This window comes from Grus americana, chromosome 5, assembly GCF_028858705.1.
Source record: "Grus americana isolate bGruAme1 chromosome 5, bGruAme1.mat, whole genome shotgun sequence".
NCBI lineage: Eukaryota > Metazoa > Chordata > Aves > Gruiformes > Gruidae > Grus > Grus americana.
Window position 1 is genome coordinate 44,463,819 of NC_072856.1, and position 19,633 is coordinate 44,483,451.

The 19,633-nt window shown below is 41.3% G+C and overlaps 3 protein-coding genes across 4 annotated transcripts in view; 1 reads left to right on the plus strand and 2 right to left on the minus strand.

Moving 5' to 3' along the window:
• The window catches only part of SEC23A (SEC23 homolog A, COPII coat complex component), a 30,676-nt gene extending 30,144 nt beyond the window's left edge, over nt 1-532 (minus strand). Inside the window, exons 1-2 of the mRNA XM_054828541.1 lie at nt 445-532; nt 83-240 (exon numbers count right to left, since the gene is read on the minus strand). The gene's annotated coding sequence lies outside the window, so the exon portion shown is untranslated. The remainder of the gene's footprint in view (nt 1-82; nt 241-444) is intronic.
• A 78-nt stretch (nt 533-610) lies between these two features.
• On the plus strand, nt 611-9,908 carry GEMIN2 (gem nuclear organelle associated protein 2). Of its 2 annotated transcripts, XM_054828544.1 has the most exons (10): nt 611-2,017; nt 2,693-2,777; nt 3,953-4,042; nt 5,711-5,770; nt 5,938-6,048; nt 6,623-6,667; nt 7,372-7,440; nt 8,754-8,864; nt 9,076-9,134; nt 9,447-9,908. In XM_054828544.1, the coding sequence occupies exons 1-10, from the start codon at nt 1,896-1,898 to the stop codon at nt 9,484-9,486; spliced, it is 792 nt and encodes a 263-aa protein (XP_054684519.1). In that variant the 5' UTR covers nt 611-1,895; the 3' UTR covers nt 9,487-9,908. The 2 variants fall into 2 exon arrangements, with proteins under 2 accessions (XP_054684519.1, XP_054684520.1); XM_054828545.1 differs by lacking the exons at nt 6,623-6,667; nt 7,372-7,440.
• Nucleotides 9,909-11,678: 1,770 nt separating this feature from the next.
• TRAPPC6B (trafficking protein particle complex subunit 6B) lies at nt 11,679-19,245 on the minus strand. Its single transcript, XM_054828546.1, has 6 exons — nt 18,324-19,245; nt 18,177-18,244; nt 16,895-17,012; nt 15,172-15,255; nt 14,010-14,103; nt 11,679-13,353 (listed from the first exon to the last, which is right to left on the minus strand). The coding sequence occupies exons 1-6, from the start codon at nt 18,402-18,404 to the stop codon at nt 13,322-13,324; spliced, it is 477 nt and encodes a 158-aa protein (XP_054684521.1). The 5' UTR covers nt 18,405-19,245; the 3' UTR covers nt 11,679-13,321.
• Nucleotides 19,246-19,633: the final 388 nt, after the last annotated feature.

Genomic DNA, 19,633 nt, shown 5'->3' on the forward strand with positions numbered 1-19,633 from the left:
TTCATTTTTCTTCATGCAGAATTTTTAGTTTATGTGTTTATTTCTTTTAGTCAGCAGTGCATATCCACTGATGGCAACTCACCCTTTCTTTGGAAAAGTACTCTTCCATAATGCCTACGCAGTTGAAGAGAAACAATATTCATTTCCAGTTTCTTTTTCCTCTTCCTCCACTGAGTCGTATTTGCTAGCTGCTGCATCAACATTATTGGTAAAACGATTTTATTATCTGAGGAAGACTATCTGTAATAATTAAAAATGTTACTTTGTTTAAAAAGTATCCATGGAAAATTCCAGAAAAGGTAGTGTAGAGATAGTATATTTAAAATATATTTGTATCTGTGGATTCTCTTTCAGTTCATAGTTCTTGACTTCATGACAAACAGAAAAGATCAGTTCTGCATATTACCAAAGTATTAGAAGAGAACTTTTTACAGCTGGACTCACCAAAGTTTTTGTCTTGACCATTGGTCAGCCTTTCCAGAGATATCACTGTAGTTTTGGCTATGCAGGTTTTATTTCTAGTGGTGGCTGCAACTGCTGCATGCTCAACTAGGATGTTACGTCCGGGTTTGAGAATTAAAACTCCCTGTTACACGTAGGTGGTTTTGGAAACACCTTAAAACAAACAAAAGCCAGTGGAGAGGAGGAGTTAGGGTAGATGTTTGTTCAGAACTGCGAAAATACAGCCTTGCAGGAAAAAAAACAACAACATTGCATTTTTTGAACTTTTGCCAGAAGTATTTGGAGCTACTCTGATCTACTAGCTGGGCTGTGGGTAGCACTGACTTTGCATGCAGCAGAACTGATAGGGAAAATAACATACAGATTGACATTTTGCATAACAGGAATTTCATAACACACAATGTAAATGATTACAGCATTATCCCTCCACTTTTTATCTTAACAGAGAAGCACACCCCCCCGGCCCCTTTGTACTAATGCTACCTTGCTTTTGAGTTGGCAGGTGGATACTCCTATGTAATACTATTTAGATAAACCCATACAGCAACAAAATAAAAACTCAGGCATTGACCCTTCCAGAATGAGAACTCTCTTTAAATGTATAGCAATTAACTTTTATGTAAGTGATTTCCACAGAATGACAGAATGGCAGAATGGTAGGGGTTGGAAGAGACCTCTGGAGATCATCTAGACCAACCCCCCCTGCTAAAGCACGTTCACCTAGAGCAGGTTGCACAGGATCATGTCCACCACAGATCTCAAAGCACTTCAAGGAAGGAACAAGTAGTATTATTACTGGATGTTCACAGGTAGAGTAGAAAATACTAATGGACAAGTTTTAAAGAACCTCTTGCAAAAACTACTGTATACTAGACTAATGGCACAGGGCCTAATAAAAATGATTCAAGGTTTACACTGATTCGCAACAGAAACAGGCCTAGCTCAATGGGCAGTAAATTGGCACAACCACTTTCTGCACTGCTCTTTGGCCAAATTTCCTTTTATTCTCCTCCCTGGGTTTTCAGGGCAGCTAAAACCTCCAGAGCAGGCCACCACTCAGGGCTTGGTGTTTCTCATTGGCATGGCCCCAAGCACACAGTGTGTTCACGGTATCCTTTCCACGTCAGGGCGCAAGGACCGAGAGGATACGGGATGCCCTGAGGTGTTGATGATGGCATCGCTCGCACTAATCCCGACTGCCCCAGGACGCGCCCGTCGCTGCCGGGCAGGCGAAGCGCACCGCGGGGAGGGCCCGGCACCGCCATGAGGGCCCACACGTTCGCGCTCGCCGCCGCCACTCTCGCGAGAGCAGTCCACGACTCGCGCTGCCTTCCCAGCGCGCCTGCGTCGCGGCGGGCCAGCCCCAGCAGCGCCCGATCAGGCGGGATCCACCGCCGGGGGGGCGGAGCGCGGACGGCCGGAGCGGTGAGACCATGGAACCAGGCGTGGAGGAGTTGATGCCGCGGCTGTTGCCTGTGGATGACTGTGACTTGACCGAGGACTTCGACCCCACGGTGCCTCCCAGGACGCCCCAGGAGTATCTGAAGCGCGTCCAGTGAGTGGCGGGGCGGAAGGGCCGAGCTCCCGCGGGCCGGGGCGGCCGGGCCCGCCGCCGTCACCTCCCCGCGGGTGCTGTCCGGCCCGAGCTTCGCGTTGGGCTGCGCGAGGGCGGTTGTGTCGTGCCGAAAGCTACCGCTACCCTGCCAGCCGCAGCCAGAAGAGCAGTTTCCCCATTGCTCCCGGTGCGGTGGGATCGGGTCTAAACCCATCCGCTCTCTGCCCGGCTGCTGCTGCTTCCCTGGGGCTGCCTAACGCCCGCTGCACGTCGCCGTCCGCTGCTGCCTGTGCCTCGGCCGGCTCGTTACTCCATAGCGATCCGCAGCGCTGAGGGCCGATGCTGCTCCGTTTTCCACAGAAAGATGGGGGTCCCGTTCTTGGCTCTTCGTACCAGCAGCGGTGGCCTCTCCAGGTCCGGCTGCGGGAGGCGTAGCCGCCCTTGAGGCAGGTTAGGATGTAAGCAGGCTTCGAGGAGACCCGAGCAGTCGTGTAGAGACTGAGAATACTTGATCTGTAACTCTCAAGTCAAACCTTCTGTGAGAGTTGTCGGTGTAGTCAGTGTTTTACACACCTGAAGGTTTCCGCAGGTGCAGAATTTCAGAGACATGTGGCGTGTAACCACCACCTCTTACAAAAAGGCAAAAAACATAGCCGCTTGATTTTTATCTTGTAGGATTGAAGCAGCTCGATGTCCAGATGTGGTCGTGGCACAAATAGACCCCAAAAAATTGAGAAAGAAGCAGACAGTAAACATTTCAGTAAGTTTGAGAGCTTGTACACGTTTTGTTTTGAGAGAAAAAAAAATTAAGGGGAAAGATTGTAATATCATAAAGTTTGTACTAATTTTGGGGAGTGGTTGGCATAACTAAATAGCAATGCTGGATTTTAAAAGCATCTACAGAATTAAATGTCTGGGTTTGAAGAAACATCTGTTCAACTGCTGGCTAACAGCAGTCTCTATAACTGATTTAAAGTGATAATATCCATACTGTTTGATACACAAAAGACTATCTTACTGAGGAAATCAAATGTTACATTTTTACAAATATTTAATCATAAAACCTGCATAAACTTCAGAAGAAAGGTATGTCCATACCTATATTTAGGTTTAAATGTATATCTAGGGTAAGGGTAGTAAGTGCACCTAAGCTTTACTAAAGTTAGATGAAATTCTAGCACCACTTCTTTCCTTTTTGGTAGAATATTTTATCAGTTTTTCCTTACTCCCCAAGCAGATTTTTCTGTTGTCACATTGCCCTGTCAGCTTGGTTTTTAATCTATTTTCAAATTGTTCAAGAGATCAAGTTTGCCTTTCTCTACTGAAAACTGTAATCTGAAATTTCACTACTAAATTGCTCAAGAAAAGTGTCTAGTACTGACATATGACCATATAACTTCTTAATTTGTCTCATCTCTTTGTAGTGGCATTCTTAAACATTTGTAGAAAGACTATTTTTTTAATAACTCTTTCATGCTAATCTTTAAAGAGGTTATATCTACTTAAATATCAGAGTTAATTTCCTGAAAGATATTTTTGTGGTCTTCTGTCTTCCTCAATTTATTATCTTGGCAAGTAGAACACCTAAGATTCATAGCATCTGTCCAAGATAAGGAAACAGCACCCTGCTTTTTATAAACTGGGAAATTAAGGAAGAACAATTGCTAAAAAGAAGGCCTTAAATAATTCTTCGACAATGTATTTTGAATATTTCATTTTCCTTCTTATTTGCGTGTGAAAAGAGTCAAAGAGAAGAAATTTTGTCTAAACCAACTGTTAAATCAGTCTTGGATGTGGTCATGAAATTACCTTTTTTAAATGAAGATTTAAAGGATATTGTTTACCTGATAGTAAACATTTACTGATTCTCTTGTTCTTACAGATTCTTCTTACAAAGATTTCTTTACATTATATTTATTGCCAGTGTTTTCTTAGATTTCTGGTTGTCAGCCTGCTCCTGAAGGATACTCTCCAACGCTCAAGTGGCAGCAGCAGCAAGTGGCCAATTTCTCAGCTGTTCGTCAGGTACAAAATCATGTGTGTGAGGGGACTCATCCTGTCTAGGTAGAACATACCTGTGCTTTACGGGGGACAACCTTGTATCTAGTATAGAAATGTTATGACTTTATGGTAGGGCAGATGTTCGTAGGCAAATGTTTTAAGTTCTTGAAAAAGAACTGAGTATATACTGTGTGGCTTTTAAACCTCTGATAAAACTCTCTCAAGAGTCATGTTTAAAAAAAAAATTCTTCAACTTCAGCAAAAATATGTCAGTATTTAGATTAAATTATGTAGAGTAGCTGAGGGAGAACAGAAATCCCTATGATATTATGCAGTTATATTAAAACCTAGCGCTAGCAGGAATGTTCTGCAGAACTCAATGTTAACTGAAAAACAAGTGGATTCTAACCAACCAGGAGATTCATGTACGTAGAACACGCTGTCCATTGGGGATACAGGTGACAGTGGTGGCACCCGTTATGAAGAGAAATATCAATTTTTAAGGTTGTACTGTTAGCGCAGACTGAAATCTTTCCTACTGCATTTGCACCCTGCTCTTAAATAACAACAAAAATGGAGAATTAAGCAGTCTCTCTCTCTGTCTGTCCATAGTTCAAACAGGGTGAAATGCAAAACATAATAAAGATGTAAGTAGAGATCACTTATGGCTCCAGTACTGCAGAAGGCATATTTACAATGCATTGATAGTCCATTGTAGGAATACCTGAAGTAACTGAAGTACAACCAACTGCAGTGAAGCTGCTGTAGCACTGAACTTTGCCTGAGCTTATTTACCCTGTTTTTTCCTGGAGGTAAATCAATGAAGGTGGAGATCTGTACTACTGCAGCTACATTGCAAACATTAACTGAGTTAGCCCCTATTTCTACAAGGTATCATATTGGATACTATATATACTAATGTGTATTAGGCATAATGTAAGTTTTTAGTAGAACTAAGGAAACTGACATCTGAAGGCATATTCACTCTAAAGGTATTTCTTTTATACACAAATGATTGTCCTCTCATCTGTGCCAGAATTAACGCTGTGAAGTATGCGAATATCCTAAAAAATATTTAAGAGAAAAAAGAGCATCAGAAGTCATTTGTTCAAACACTGTATCAGCTACTGTTACCTATAGTGTTTTTACTGGTCATTTTTACTGCTACAATAACAATTGGATAGCAGAAAAAATTGTTCTGTTACAAGAAGTTTACACCTCTGTACAGGAAACCGTCAGGCCAGTTTGTCTTCTATGGCATCCCTGTCAGGTAGAAGAAACATACTAGGCACGCTTGCCTTCTATCTAACAGTTGTGTAGACATCTAATACAGATACACCCCACTGTTGGAAACAGGATATTGGCTTTACGTCTGCTTTTGGACTACACCAATTATTTTTTTTTCTTAATCTTGTTACACCAAGAAAAGTCTAGAAAGCTATTAAAGCTTACTACCTCAACTTAAAGCTTTATGTAGTAGACTAAAATTACTTCCAGAACCCCAGCATGAGTAACTTATTTACATTTATACTAAAAGGCATGGGAAATATTTAGCCAGTTATGCCTCTACTGATTTATAGAATATCATAAAATATGCTTTTTATACATTTTAAGAATAATGAAGAGCAATTATGGTTAGGATAAAATAACTGCAAAGTTAAACTGTGATTTGACTTTGTTTTAATTACTCAGAGCCTGAACAAGCACAGAAACCACTGGCGATCACAACATTTGGACAGCAATGTTACTATGGTGAGTAGAATTCATAACAGTGCTGTGGGTTTTTTCCAGTCATTAAATCCATGGTTAACCTTGCTTTACAGTTTAATGCAACAACTTGTGAATATTATCAAGATTTTTCTTCAGTGTCTTCAAGATTGCAGTATTTCACAGTTTTCCTTTATTTTTATTTACTTCAGCCAAAATCAGAAGATGAAGAAGGCTGGAAGAAGTTTTGCCTGGGTGAAAGAGTACACTCAGAAATGGATGCACTATCTGATAATGAAAATTTAGGAATTGATTACATAAAGGTGAGTATAGGACTTCTATCTAATTTTCAGCTGCTATTTTCAAGAGTAACTGCCAGAAGCAATCCTACTGTTTATTACCACTTTGTGCTAAATGGAAAGTAGGCTTTGGTGAGCCCAGAAAGTCTCATTTTTCTTCCAAGTGGAAACTGAGTGAAGCAGAGACCAATCTGTCCCCTCAGTCAAAAAGTTGAAGAGGTCCCTCATCTGTTACCAGCTACCGCACACTACTTTGTTGCTAACTGAACAGAAAGCTTTCTGCAATTTCTGCTTTAGTGTTTTGTTGAATGGTGATATGTGGTTCCTCTCCTCATACATGCTATCCTACAAACATGCCCTTCACTGCATCACTTTGAAAAAACAAAACTTTAACAAATAACAGTAAAAGCAAGGTTCTTTGATACCAAATTTGACTGGACCTTATCTTGAACTTGCTTGGAGATTTTTATTTTTTTAATAGATTTCAAAGCTCAGAACAGACTTTCAAATCTGAAATCACATTGAAATGTTTGTATGTTCTAAATTAGAACAGAAATCTTTATGATTTCTCTGCATTTTCCAACTTGATTTTTTTCAGGTGGGCTTTCCCCCTTTGCTAAGTATTGTAAGCAGAATGAATCAGGTAAGCCTACTTCTTAAAATTGCATAGTGACATTGCATAAATCATTATTTCTCATATTCTCTCTGTTGCAGAAGTCTCCCCTATTTTTCTGTGCCAGAGTTGGCAATTGTTTATTACAACAGCTATTCATTGTACACTCACGAGAAAAACACGTAATCGTTATCTCACCTTCACCTACAAATAACTTTACTAGCGAACATTTATTATGACTGGTTTTAAGAGTATTTTGTCCTTGTAATTTCTCTATAGAATATTTTAATGTTTGAATTTTTGCTGAATGCCCCATTAGGTGCTTGACAGTGTTTTAAGCTTTCTCATTTAGTGTTTTTAGCACAGTCCTTCAACTTGATTGTGAACTCTTACATACATTGCAAGGCTAGAAGAATCACACTTACCTTTCCTTTACTACTATGTTTCCCACTAGTCACCTTTATACAAAAACAACCAGTCAGTATAATGCCTTTTTTTCCACATCTGTAGCTATTTATCCATCATTTTTTGTTAACACAGAAAATTACTTCATTTTATATAAAGTTCTTTACAGGAACTGGTGCTTTAAAACTTACTTTTCCCTTATATGTAACTTCAAACTGGAATAAATACCATGTAGTATCACAGTGGAGTAGAAATAAATGATAGCAAAAAAAAAAAAAAAAACCAACATTGCAGGTATTGTATCGTCTCTTTCTGTTCTTCTTTTGAAGGCAACAGTAACCAGTGTCTTAGAATACCTGATAAGCTGGTTTGGAGAGAAAAAATTTACTCCAGAACTGGTAATTATAACTTATTGTAACTATTTGCATATGAACGCATTAAACAAGGGATAAATTGTTCACAGTTTTCTATGAAATTATTTTAGTTTCTAGAGTGCTCTAGATGCATGTATCACCTTCACTTTCAAAACTTTCTTCTTCACAGAACTTTTTGGAAGGCTAATGACAAAACAGATACAGATCTATCAGATACTGCCAAAACTCCCTCTCCTTTTTATCGCTCCCCACACTAACTTAAACCACAAGGTTAGATGAGTATCAGCGCTGGGGAGAGAAGAGGGTCTCGCTGCAGCAGCTGTGGTTCTGACCAGTTTAAGCTGTTGGGGTGCTGCACACTGTATTTACCAACACCTCCATTTTAGTTTGGAGGTGCATGACAGTCTGCTGCAAAGACACGTTTAATCTTACCACATGCAGCACAGACCAGAAAGCTTAGCTGCATTAGCACGGTGACAAATCAAACCTAATAAGAAATTCTGATTGACAGGGTACGTTAGCATGGAGTTTGGCCACAACTAGACTGACTAGCTACGTAATGGCATCATATCTACAAAAGACCTTGGTGGATGCATATCATCTCATCTCATTCAGTACCACAAAGCAAGAGAGTAATGACAAATTACTTCCATAATACTAAACACAGTTTCACTATTTTTGAGTCACTTAAAGGCCTTTCATGTTCTGTCCTTTTCTGTAGGACTGTTTTCTTTTTAATCAGTATGCTGCAGAGAATGCTCACACTGACTTTTAGTTTATTCCCATAATGAAAGCCAGTAGACACTGGAATTAAATTAAGAAGTTAGATTGGTAGCAGAAGTTATGTTCGTAGGAATGCAGTAGAATTCAGTGAAGTAAAACGCAAAGAATATGTTTTCATAGTGGTGCAAATCTTAAAGCTGATCTAACAGCATTAATTCCACAAAGATCTGACTTTATACATTCACTCCTCAGGAATGTTTTTCCACAGTTTGTGAAGTTAAAAATTAATAGCTAAGTATTAATCTTTAGATATTATTAAAATAATCCTTCCCTTAGGTGTTAGTAGTGTAAACTGTATTAATTTATATCTTGGCCAGTATTCAAAAAAAGAGTAATCAGTAAATCTAGGAGTACTGCTCACAAGCTTACCTAGAGGCAGAAAATTCTACTGTGTAGTGTCCAATTTGGCTTTCAAACTTTTCAATTCCAGCAATAGTACTTAAATGCAATTTTATTTTGAGACCTACACTCCAGGCCTGCTCCATATAACAAAAACTGCACAAAACTTTAAGGAAATGCTCATAATTAAAACTTTGTTATATGAATCCATGCAGGGTAGGTGGCTTTATGCACTGTTGGCATGCCTTGAAAAACCTTTGCTACCTGAAGCTCACTCCCTTATTCGACAGCTGGCAAGACGATGCTCAGAAGTCAGAGTACTAGAGGTGAGATTTAATGTAACATTGTGCAAAGGACTTGCTGAACTTAGCAAATTATCAAGAGGATGACTTTTCAGTTCTTGAAGTCTCAGTAAGTAATTTTTCATGTCCTTGCTTGAGAATGAAGGGAAGAGCACAACCATGTAATGTGACATGTAACAGCTTTTCTATTGGACACAGGTAACGAGACAACTGTTGTAATAGTTATTTCTTTCAGGAGAACAAGAATGAAGAACAGATATCAGCTCTGAACTTGATAATCTGCTTAGTTAGCAGGTAATGTAACTTACATACCTGAAACAGTAAAGTATGCCCAGAATAAATGTGCAGTTACTCTTGTCCTAACCTAGCTTCTTTTAAAGTGGAAATCAATTGAAGTACTCTGGGCCTATGCAGCAAATATACTTAGCTAAAAGGACTTAAGATAAACCTAAGCATAAAGTAAACTTACTGGGTTTCTCAGATGAGCCCCCTGAACCTCAAAGCTATAAATATTACAGAAACACTAAAAGAAGAGCTAGAAAGCCAGGGGTCAAAGGAGTATGTGCCATTAGAGGTTTCTTACTCTATTCCACTTTTCTCCACTAGGTACTTCGATCAGCGTGACTTGGCTGATGAACCTTCCTAGACTTTTAAGAATATCAAGTATTTCACGTTGCCATAGTACAAACAGCATTACGGAGTTAACAGCAAGACACCGCATCGTGCAGACCTGAAGTACTGTACAACCCCTTCAGAACACCCTTAAGATGAAGCATTTGGGACAGCTATGAATAACTTAAGCTGAGCTTTAGCATGAGATTGTTAATGTGTCTGGTATTATCACACCATCATCATAAAGTGGTCAATGAAGTGTCTGGCATCATCTCTCAAGCTACTGTCTGCGTAGACTACACTCTTGGTTAGAAATTTCTACCATCTGAGTAATCCTGTGGACGCTGCTATTTGGTGAAGTCTGAGGTTACGTTACAAATGATTGTTCTTTAACACACACCTGTTGAGGGCTTTTTTTTTTTTAATAAAACAAGCATTTTAAAGAGTGTTCTTAAACATTTGTGGCTTTTCTCATTCTTCATTGTATTTAACAGCAGCTTTACTATAGAAACCTACACAACTAGGACTGAACCTGGTTTCTCAAGCTTTGGTTCCCGAGCTTAAGCACTACTAAGCAGTTCAACTATAACCAGTAAGTTACTAAACCAACTACTTCAGTAAAACATAGACATTACTACTTCCTGAGTAGTATTTTTTTAGTAAACAGTTGCAGAAACCAGTGAAAATTACACAGCTGTATTCAATGCTTTTAATAGAAGCATTCTATTTAATAAATGAAGACATTTATTATCTTGGCAAATACATTAGCTCACCTATTTATATATTTAACATGGAGTGCTTCACCAAGAGCATCAGTGTCTGTTTGGTACGTACATGACTTCCTCTGCTTCCAATTACATTCAAAAATTAAAAATCCATGTTAAAGGAACTATGAACGCAGCAAATTGATACACAAGTCCCTCAAGTATTTTAAAGAAAATGTATCATTAAGCACAATCAGTTATTGATAAACTTCTGATGTGTCTTGGAATGACTGGCACTTTAGCATCTGTCAGGTGAAAAATCAAAGTGAATTACAATAACTACTGGAGTTTTAATGCTGGTGATGCACGTAACAAAATGATTCTGTACATTGATACTGAATGTCTACCACGCTGCAGGTGCCTAAAATGTAACATTGAAATGTCCAACTATTAAACATACAGTGTGAGTTGTTCCTAGTGGTTTTAGTAAGGTTTTCAGCATGTTAAAACCAGGACGAGTCTCAAGAGCCCTTGAAATGCACTCAGCAAGAATACTAGTTAGTTAATCCTCTAGCCTCACAATTTCAAACAAATCTGAGTGATAAAGGTGGACAACAACCACAGCCTTCCTATAAACTACCAGTGTAAGAGCGCAGTGTTTTCAATCAGTCCAACAGCTGATCCCTGCCGAGTACTACTACTGTAGTTACCTTCATCTTTGCTAGTTCTATACACAGTGGGACAGCGTGCTGCTAGGTCAAGTTCTGCTCTAGATGTTTCCTAGAGCTGTCAAGTTACTCAGCTACAACTAATCTGAACTGCCTGAAAAGATGAGAATTTCGCCACATCTTAAGTATAATAAACCCCTGGTTATCCCATTTATAATCCATAGCTTGTAAAAGCTACCTAGAAAAGGCTTGATCCATTACAAACTTCAGACTTTCCTTAGAGCTTAGGGAAGAACGGCTTCCACTGTTTTTGCTCACCATGCAACTGGACAACATGCACTTCTCCCAATGCAGAAGGTAGTTATAACAATCAGATACTAGTTTAACACATTAGCTTTTCTAGTCAGGTTTTTACTGGTCTCAAAGTAGAAACGGAGTCACTATCACAAGGCATTCTCACATTTCTGAATGAACATGGTAAGTTTCTACTGTGATTCATTTGAAAGTCTAAGGCCTGAACCTCCCAAAAGAAGTGTCTTACAGCAAAATTCATTAAAAGTTTTGACAAGATGTTTTCATGCTTACCTACAGCAAGATATGTATTGTTATGCGAATCTTGTAGTATCTAGTAAACCCCAACGTCCTCAAGAGTCTTGGTGATGTCTTTACAGCTTCTTGCAGGCCTAATCATCTTCCTGCACACACTGTGGTGGGTCAACCCTGTCTGGAGGCCAGGTGCCCACCAAAGCCGCTCTGTCACTCCCCTCCTCAGCTGGACAGGGGAGAGAAAATATAACAAAAGGGTCAAGATAAGGACAGGGAGAGATCACTCAGCAATTACAGGCAAACCAGACTCAACATGGGGAAATTAATTTATTACCAGCCAAATCAGAGTCTAGTAATGAGAAAGAAAACCAAATCTTAAAAACCTCTCCTCAGCCCGCCCTTCTTCCCAGGCTCAATTTCACTCCCGATTTTCTCCACCTCCTCCCTCCCGGTGGCAGAGAGGGACAGTGGAATGAGGGTTGTGGTCAGTTGATCACACGTTGTCTCTACCGCTCCTTCCTCCTCAGGGGGAGGACTCCTCACACTCTTCCCCTGCTCCAGCATGGGGTTTCTCCCATAGGAGACAGTCCTCCATGAACTTCTCCAGCATGAGTCCTTCCCACAGGCTGCATTTGTTCACAAATTGCTCCAGCGTGGGTCCCTTCTACGGGGTCACAAGTCCTGCCAGCAAACCTGCTGGGAGCATGGGCTCCTCTCTCCATGGGGCCACAGGTCCTGCCAGGACCCTGCTGCAGCGCGAGCTTCCCATGGGATTACAGCCTCCTTTGGGCATCCACTTGCTCCAGCATGGGGTCCTCCACGGGCTGCAGGTGGGTATCTGCTCCCCCATCAACCTCCATGGGCTGCAGGGGGACAGCCTGCTTCACCATGGTCTTCTCCAGGGGCTGCAGGGGGATCTCTGCTCTGGCGCCTGGAGCACCTCCTCCTCCTTCCCTGACCTGGGTGTCTGCAGGGCTGTTCCTCTCACATCTTCTCACTCCTCTCTCTGGCTGCAGTTTGTTGCCCAGTTGTTGTTTTTTTCCCCTTCTTAACTCTGTTATCCCAGAGGCACTACCACCATCACTGATGGGCTTGGCCTTGGCCAGCGGCAGGCCCGTCTTAGAGCCGGCTGGCATTGGCTCTATCAGACACAGGGGGAGCTTCTAGCAGCTTCTCACAGAAGCCACCCCTGTAGCCCCCCGCTACCAAAACCTTGCTACACAAACCCCATATGCACACTCACTACAGAAGTGAGTTGTAGCTAGCAATTAAAAACAATTATGTTAATATTGAATTTATGAACAAGCTAAAACAAATTTCCTTCTTTGGCCAGTAGTAGATGACTTTAGCTGTAAAATTATTCTGTCACCAAAAAAACAGCTGCTAATTTTAGGGACGTAGGAGGTACTGTTTAACTATGTAGAAATAAGTTCTTTTTTCTACTGGCTCATATTATTCCTACAAAGGAACTAAACCTCCAACTTAACACCTTTAATGAAGACACTCAGTTCATGTGATAATGGCTTCCTCAGAATAATAGAAAAGCAATTGGTGCCTCACAGTTCAGAGTGAATAAAGAAAGGCAGCATTTTGGCATGTTAGGTGACAGAAGAAACATTAGTTACTTATTCTAATTTAGCCTTGCTCAGGCTTTTACTCTGTTCTCAAAAGGTGTCCCTGGTCTTCCATATGTACTGGTTTGATAATTTAAATCTTGTTGAAAACTTTTGAACAGGCAGTTTTTACCACATGGACATCAATACCTTGGTATAGAATAAATTTCCTACCAAGATACAAGGATAGCGTTAAGTTATTTTGATGAACATTTATTATATATTTTGGAATTGTGCTGCACACTGCTATAATTTACAAGTTATGTACAAAGCTGAACCAAGATACTGCATCCACACACAAAGGATTTTTAAGGTAGATACCCAGATTTGAATGTGCTCTACATCTTCTGTATCATCACTTGAAATTTACCTGCAAAGAAAAAACAAAGTCAGATCAAAGTATCGCCACTAGTTATTCTTCCAAGTAATTATTTTCTTGTAATCGTTTTATTAAAAAAATAGTATGGAACATTTCAATCTTATGGTTCAGTTGTGAACAATCTAGACATTATTTAAATTTAGGATTTAAATTCAACTCCAACTGCACAGCTTTTTCTCTTTTTTTTTAAGTTGATCCATCACGACAGCTTTGTCAGCTAAATTTAAAGTTTGTGCAAAGTCTGTGGAAATTTTTAATCCACCTTAAGCAGCTTGGGTATTTACAAGGGACTTCACTTACTAACTTTCTTGATGACTTCTGTAGAGAAAAAGCATGTATCTAGTTGTTTTTATCTTCACTTCTTCAAATAGCCTTCTGGACAAACATCCTTATTCATATGATGTTTCCAAATGTAAATACAACTTTTTAGTTTTACTTCCCACTCAATATCATGGATGTTCACCCTCTGTCAGTATTTTCTAAGCACTAAAGCATTTATTGACAAGCCATATCCTGAAATTCATACTGAGTCCTATGGCCCAGCAGCTTCAAACTAGTCCCACCTTGATAAACACATACACAGTGATGAACTCAGTAAGGAAAGTTACCAAGTGAGCTAACAACTGAATACTCTGAGAACTACTTACATGCAGGCATTGATGAAACTTCAGCTGTTACAATACTCTTTATTCCCAAATTCGATAGGCCTCCTCTGATTAGTCCACAGGTAAATGCTAAATACTAAATATAAAGTTGCACTTTAAATAAGTGTCAAGGGTGAAGCTTGTTGCTAGAGATTGAAACTAAGTACTCGAGAGCAACATTTAACACTTGGACAATATAAAACTATGGAGGTTTTGTTACCAGGCTGGAGAGACCTTGTCATGTGTCTAACAGACGGAAGCTCCGATATTTGGTACACTGGAGCTCACAATACAGATTTCTCCTATTAGAGGCACTATCTTCAGTCATTTGTTTCTACCTATTTTCATTAAGCCTGTAGGAACTTAATGCCCTTAAAACAACTATTCCCGAGACTTGGCTGAAATTAGCAACCAGTATTAAAGTCAACTAAAGAGAAACAGTCCAAGATAGCATTCTTGCACAGGCCACATCTTAGAATACAAGGGCTAAAGCTGCCTGCAGATATTCAGAATATACACTGCAAAACAGAAGAAATATCTCATCAAACACCAAAGAAAAATTCCCAAGGATAGCAGTCTGCAACTGTGATGACTAAGATCAAGTATTAAAAAATCATAAAACGGAACTGAATGCCCCATTTCTTACATCCACCTGAACCAAAGTGCTTTACTTTTTACTGATTCTACTTACCTAAACTATTACTCTAACTCAGCATCTACACTTAAAACTATTTTTAACTGGTGGAATATCTTTCTGAATGTTCATATAATCTCAGAAGCTTGTTCTAGGTAACAAACAGCATCTTCCAAATATGTTTTGCAAATTTTAAAAAAAGCTCCTGAGAGCACATTCTTTCCAAAGAGAAAGAAAGAATTTGTGTGATAGTAGCGGACAGTGACAGACCAGCTCCTACCATCAAGTCAGTCAAACGTGACAACAGCAAGTTTCAGAACAATTTCTCTTGAACCATAAATCACATCCACTGATCTGAAACAAGGTGCATTTAAAAAAAAAAAAAAAAAACCAACAGGTTTTGGAGACTAAATTTTAGCTGCCCTTTTGGAAAGTCTGTATCCACTCAATTACAAAATTTAAAGTTACTATTAATAGATCAAGATAATTCAAATCAAACTGGTAGATCTCAAGGATAAAAATGAAGTGTACCTTTGGTGCATGTTCTAAATACTGCTTTCCTGCAGACATTTGTGTTAAGAGACGAAATTTGTTATCCTGAAGGACGTAAATACCCTGTTAAAAAAAAAAAGTAGTTTTTAGTAGAGTATCTAGTAACATGTAATCAACATTTTATGTGAAGGCATTTGATTTATACAATACAATGTTCTCAGGTTGAAAAAGGAAAATTTAGATTAAGGCATATATGATTTAAGTTTAAACTGTATCATTTACTTACATTGAAACATAAAAATGAAAAGATACTTAAATGTGAATTTACAACAAAACACCTAGGTGATAATATAATCAGTAAATTCTAAAAAAAGTTTATTTACATTCTTCTCGGAAGAGTCCTTCCAGTGCTCTGAAACAATAGCTCCATATTAGACAGTCTTCATTAATATATCAAATACATGCTGATTTTTACATTCAAATCTTAATTTGGTATTCTTATTCTCCAATTCAGTGAGAATTATCTTCTTTAATAGAGATACAGGCAACAACACCCAGCACATGATCAAATTAAGAGTCTAGTGTTTTCTACATTACAATTTTGTGCCACAATACGTATTTTAATAAATTAAGTATAAACACAGTAATTTTAATTTCTTTGATAATGACTGTGCTACTTTGAAACTCTGTAACCCTGAAAATGAAGTTAAGGTCGCATATACAATTGAGACCTAAGCTTAATATTGCAGCTTCCTTTGAATTAGAAATCTTTTTTTTTTTAAGGTAATTATTATTCATTAAAGTTATTGCTTGATAAACAGCTCACTGAAAAACAAAACCTACTTGGCACAATCGTAGAATCATGGAACGGTTTGGGTCGGAAAGCACCTCAAAGATCACCTAGTTCCAACCCCCTTGCCATGGGGAGGGACACCCTCCACTAGACCAGGTTGCCCAAAGCCCCATCCAGCCTGGCCTTGAACACTGCCAGGGAGGGGGCATCCACAGCTTCTCTGGGCAACCTGTTCCAGTGCCTCACCACCCTCACAGTGAAGAATCCTTGTACAAGTTCTCTTGTCCCTACTTTGATACAACAGGAAAACGGCCATAAGAAAATCAAGTTATTCAAAATGAGGACTTCTTACTCTAGTAAAATGGCTCCTTAAAGTATTTTGATCTTTCAGAACTGTGTCTGTTGATATAGTAAAGGACATAAATACAATGCAATGTCACCAACATGCACGTTTTGGGAAGTTTTCCAGCTGTTTCATATACAAGGATGTTCAGTAGAGTGCAACTGTTTCAAAACTGTTGAAAACCGTTAATAGTCTTCAAAATAAAAAATTAATTCAAGGCAACCATTCTATCTGAATATATGTTAAGACAGCAATACCACTTTCTCACACTAGCTTTCTACTAAAATTTATTGGGACATATATAAAAAAGTTTCTGTTTAAGTGTTAACTGTAACCGCTACTGTCCTGTCAGTTTGCAACTTTACAACAGTGCATATGAAATTCAAAGCATTTTTTTCAAACAGGGTGGCAATAAAGACATCACAAGCAATTATTAAATTGTATTCTGAAACTACATGCTAACATGAACCTTAAAAATCTGCTTTTTAAACAGAACATCTAAATAATGAATATTTTGGGTTTCTGATCAGATTATTAATTCTAGACCAAGACAAACAAAAAATGCACTAGCAACTCAAAACAGTTACTGATTTTCTAAGTTAAATCTCATTCTACAGCATTAGTACCTGATGATTAGTCCTCAGGTTATCTATTTGTTTTTTGAATACAGTTGTCCAAAAATCTTTGCAAATGAACTTCATAATATCTAATTCATCCTTGAACCTGGCAGTATCTTTTGTAAACCTAAGAGATAAGTGAGAAATATATCAATAATGAAGGTACACACAACAACTTGACCATTTAAACAGAAAAAGAAAATACAAAATATGGTACTATGTGACATTACTTAACTTTTTGTTATTAATTTTCCAATCGTTGCACAATATCATTCTAGCATCACTCAGCTTTCATCAAGCATTATAACAGTGTTATCTTAATACCCACAACACTACAGCAGAATAAATGGTTTTAATTATAAGATTATTAAAGACAGCTGAAGTACAGAAAGATGCAAAGTACTCCATCAGTTTTATCGTCAACTAAATGTCTAAGTAGAAAATAAACAAAAACCTCACACCTACACTACTGCTTGGAAGGAGTCCCTCAAATATGCAAAAAAGCACTAACTCGTAGGAACAAACGTGTAAAACTTGTTCCTGTTTCCCAAAAAGGGATCTCTCTCCTGCTGATTTCGGAATTCTCTCCCTTTATCCTCCTTGAGGGTCTTTATCTGGCACTAAAGTGACACTTTGTTCAATGAAAGCATGACTTCGGAAGCTCAAGAGTCTTCACACGACCCCAGAACAAGGGCACCGAAGTTGGAAGCGCAGCAAGCCATCGTGCATCCTCAAAGAGCCTGGGGAAAGAAGGAGCCGAAGTTCCAGGGACTGAGTGCTTTAGAAAAACGAAATGCAGGAGTAGCCAATCATTAAATTATGTTTAAAAAAGAAATTAGAAAGAGAAGAAAATCATGAAACGTGCCAGCAGTAGGAAACATGCAAAAGTAGGTCTACAGAAAGTGCAATTAAAAAGTATCATATGTATTAAAAGGAGCCGTATACTCTCACTCAGTTTTCATGATGGAAAGCACTGGGAAAATACATACTACAAAACTGCCCTGTGGTATTCAAATACAGGTCCCCACAAAAATGAGATGCCAAAACAGAGGACACCAGAACGCATAATAAGGAACATACCTGCAGCGTAACGCTCTGCCCACCCAAAGCGGCGGGCAGCTTTCCACCGAATGAGCGAACGCTCCCGGCCCCAGCAGACCGGAAAGGAGGGGGTCTGAGCCCTCGCCGGGCAGACGCAGGGGAAAAACCCCGAAGCCGAGCAACGCCCGCCAGCCCCGGGAGCAGGCAGTGGCCGGCTCGGGGCGAGGCTGAGGCAGCGGCGGGGACTCACCTCTCGATCAGCCCCTGCCCGACGCGGAAGCCCATGCTCTCCAGCTTGGTGGTGCAGCGGCCGTTCTCCTGCAAGACACAAGGCGCCGCCGCCGCTTTACCCCGGCCGCTGCCAGGCGGCCCCCAGGGCGGCTCCAGCCCCACTCACCCCTTCGCCCTGCTCGGCAGCGCGGTACAGCCCCGCCACCATCTCGTTGTGCAGCAGCAGGAAGAGCGCCTCGTCCGCCATCTCTGCTCCGCAGTGGAGCTACACCGGCGCCGCGGCAACAGCCAGCTGCCGCCGGGGCTCGCCGCCGCCGCGCCGCACGCCCTCTCGTCGCCGGAAGGGGCGGTGCGGCGCGACCGGGCCCTCACAGCCTTTGATGCTCCTGACCGAGGCGGAGTGGCCCAGCAGCGGCGGCTTGACTGGGTTTCTCCGTCAGGGAACCGCTCGGCATTCCCGCCTGCCGCCGCCCAGGGCGGGCCTGCCGCGGCTCGCTGGCGCCGGCCAAAGCCTCTCCTGAGGCGGGGAAGGGCCTTTGACGTTACCCCTTTCCAGAGCTCGCTGCCTGGGGTGGTGGCGCGAACCGGGGCTGCCCGAGCGAGTGCCGTGAAGGGGCCGGAGCTGGGGGACAAGCACGTCTCTTCCCTGCGGGGCTGCCCTCCGCACCCCTTACTGCTGAAACTGGGGCGGCAAGGAGGGGGGACGGGGACGACACACGTGGAGGTTTTATTGCCTTTAGAACGTCATTCGTTCACCTGCCTTCCATTTTCTGTGAAATGGAAGCGGCTCCGCGCCTGGCGGCTCACCGCCGCCTCTCCACAGAAACGGCACCGCCTGTCTGCCGGGGAAGAGTGCAGTTCGCCGCCCCAGGCGTTACGAATAACGTCCAGTAACGGAGTTTTACAGCCGTTAAACGAACAGCCAGCCAGCGAAGACCAAGCAAAGCAGCTTCGGGCGAGAAGCGAGAGCGCAAAAGCGGACCCGCCCGTGAGGCCGCCACCACCCCTCGGGTTTGCGCGCCACGGAGCAGCGCGCCAGCCCTCAGTAACGTCCCCGCCTATTGGCTTCCCTGGCGCGGCGGCCTCGGTAGAGCAGAGGTGATTGGCCCCCGCTTGAGCCACCTGCGTGCTGGTTTGTCGGCCCTATAGAGAGTGGGAAAGTAGGATGAGTTCCAGGTGGGTGGGGATAAGCGTCGTCGAGGTAGCTTTCTAATTGGACTGTGGGAAAATGACGTAGTGAGTTCTCGTTAACTCTGAGAGATGTCACTCCGGCGCGCCTTTGGTGATTCGTCGAGCTGGCAGGCAGAGACTTCCGCTAATTGGTCGGTCGGTATGCCAGTCTGCCCCTGGACCCTGTGATTGGTGGGCGCCTTCAGCGAGCCTTTCCTATGGGGCGTGTCCTTTCCTCTGATGCTCGATTATTGGCGGTCGGAGGGGACAGCCGAGAGGCTATTGGCTGCGCCGTTTCGGCCCGCG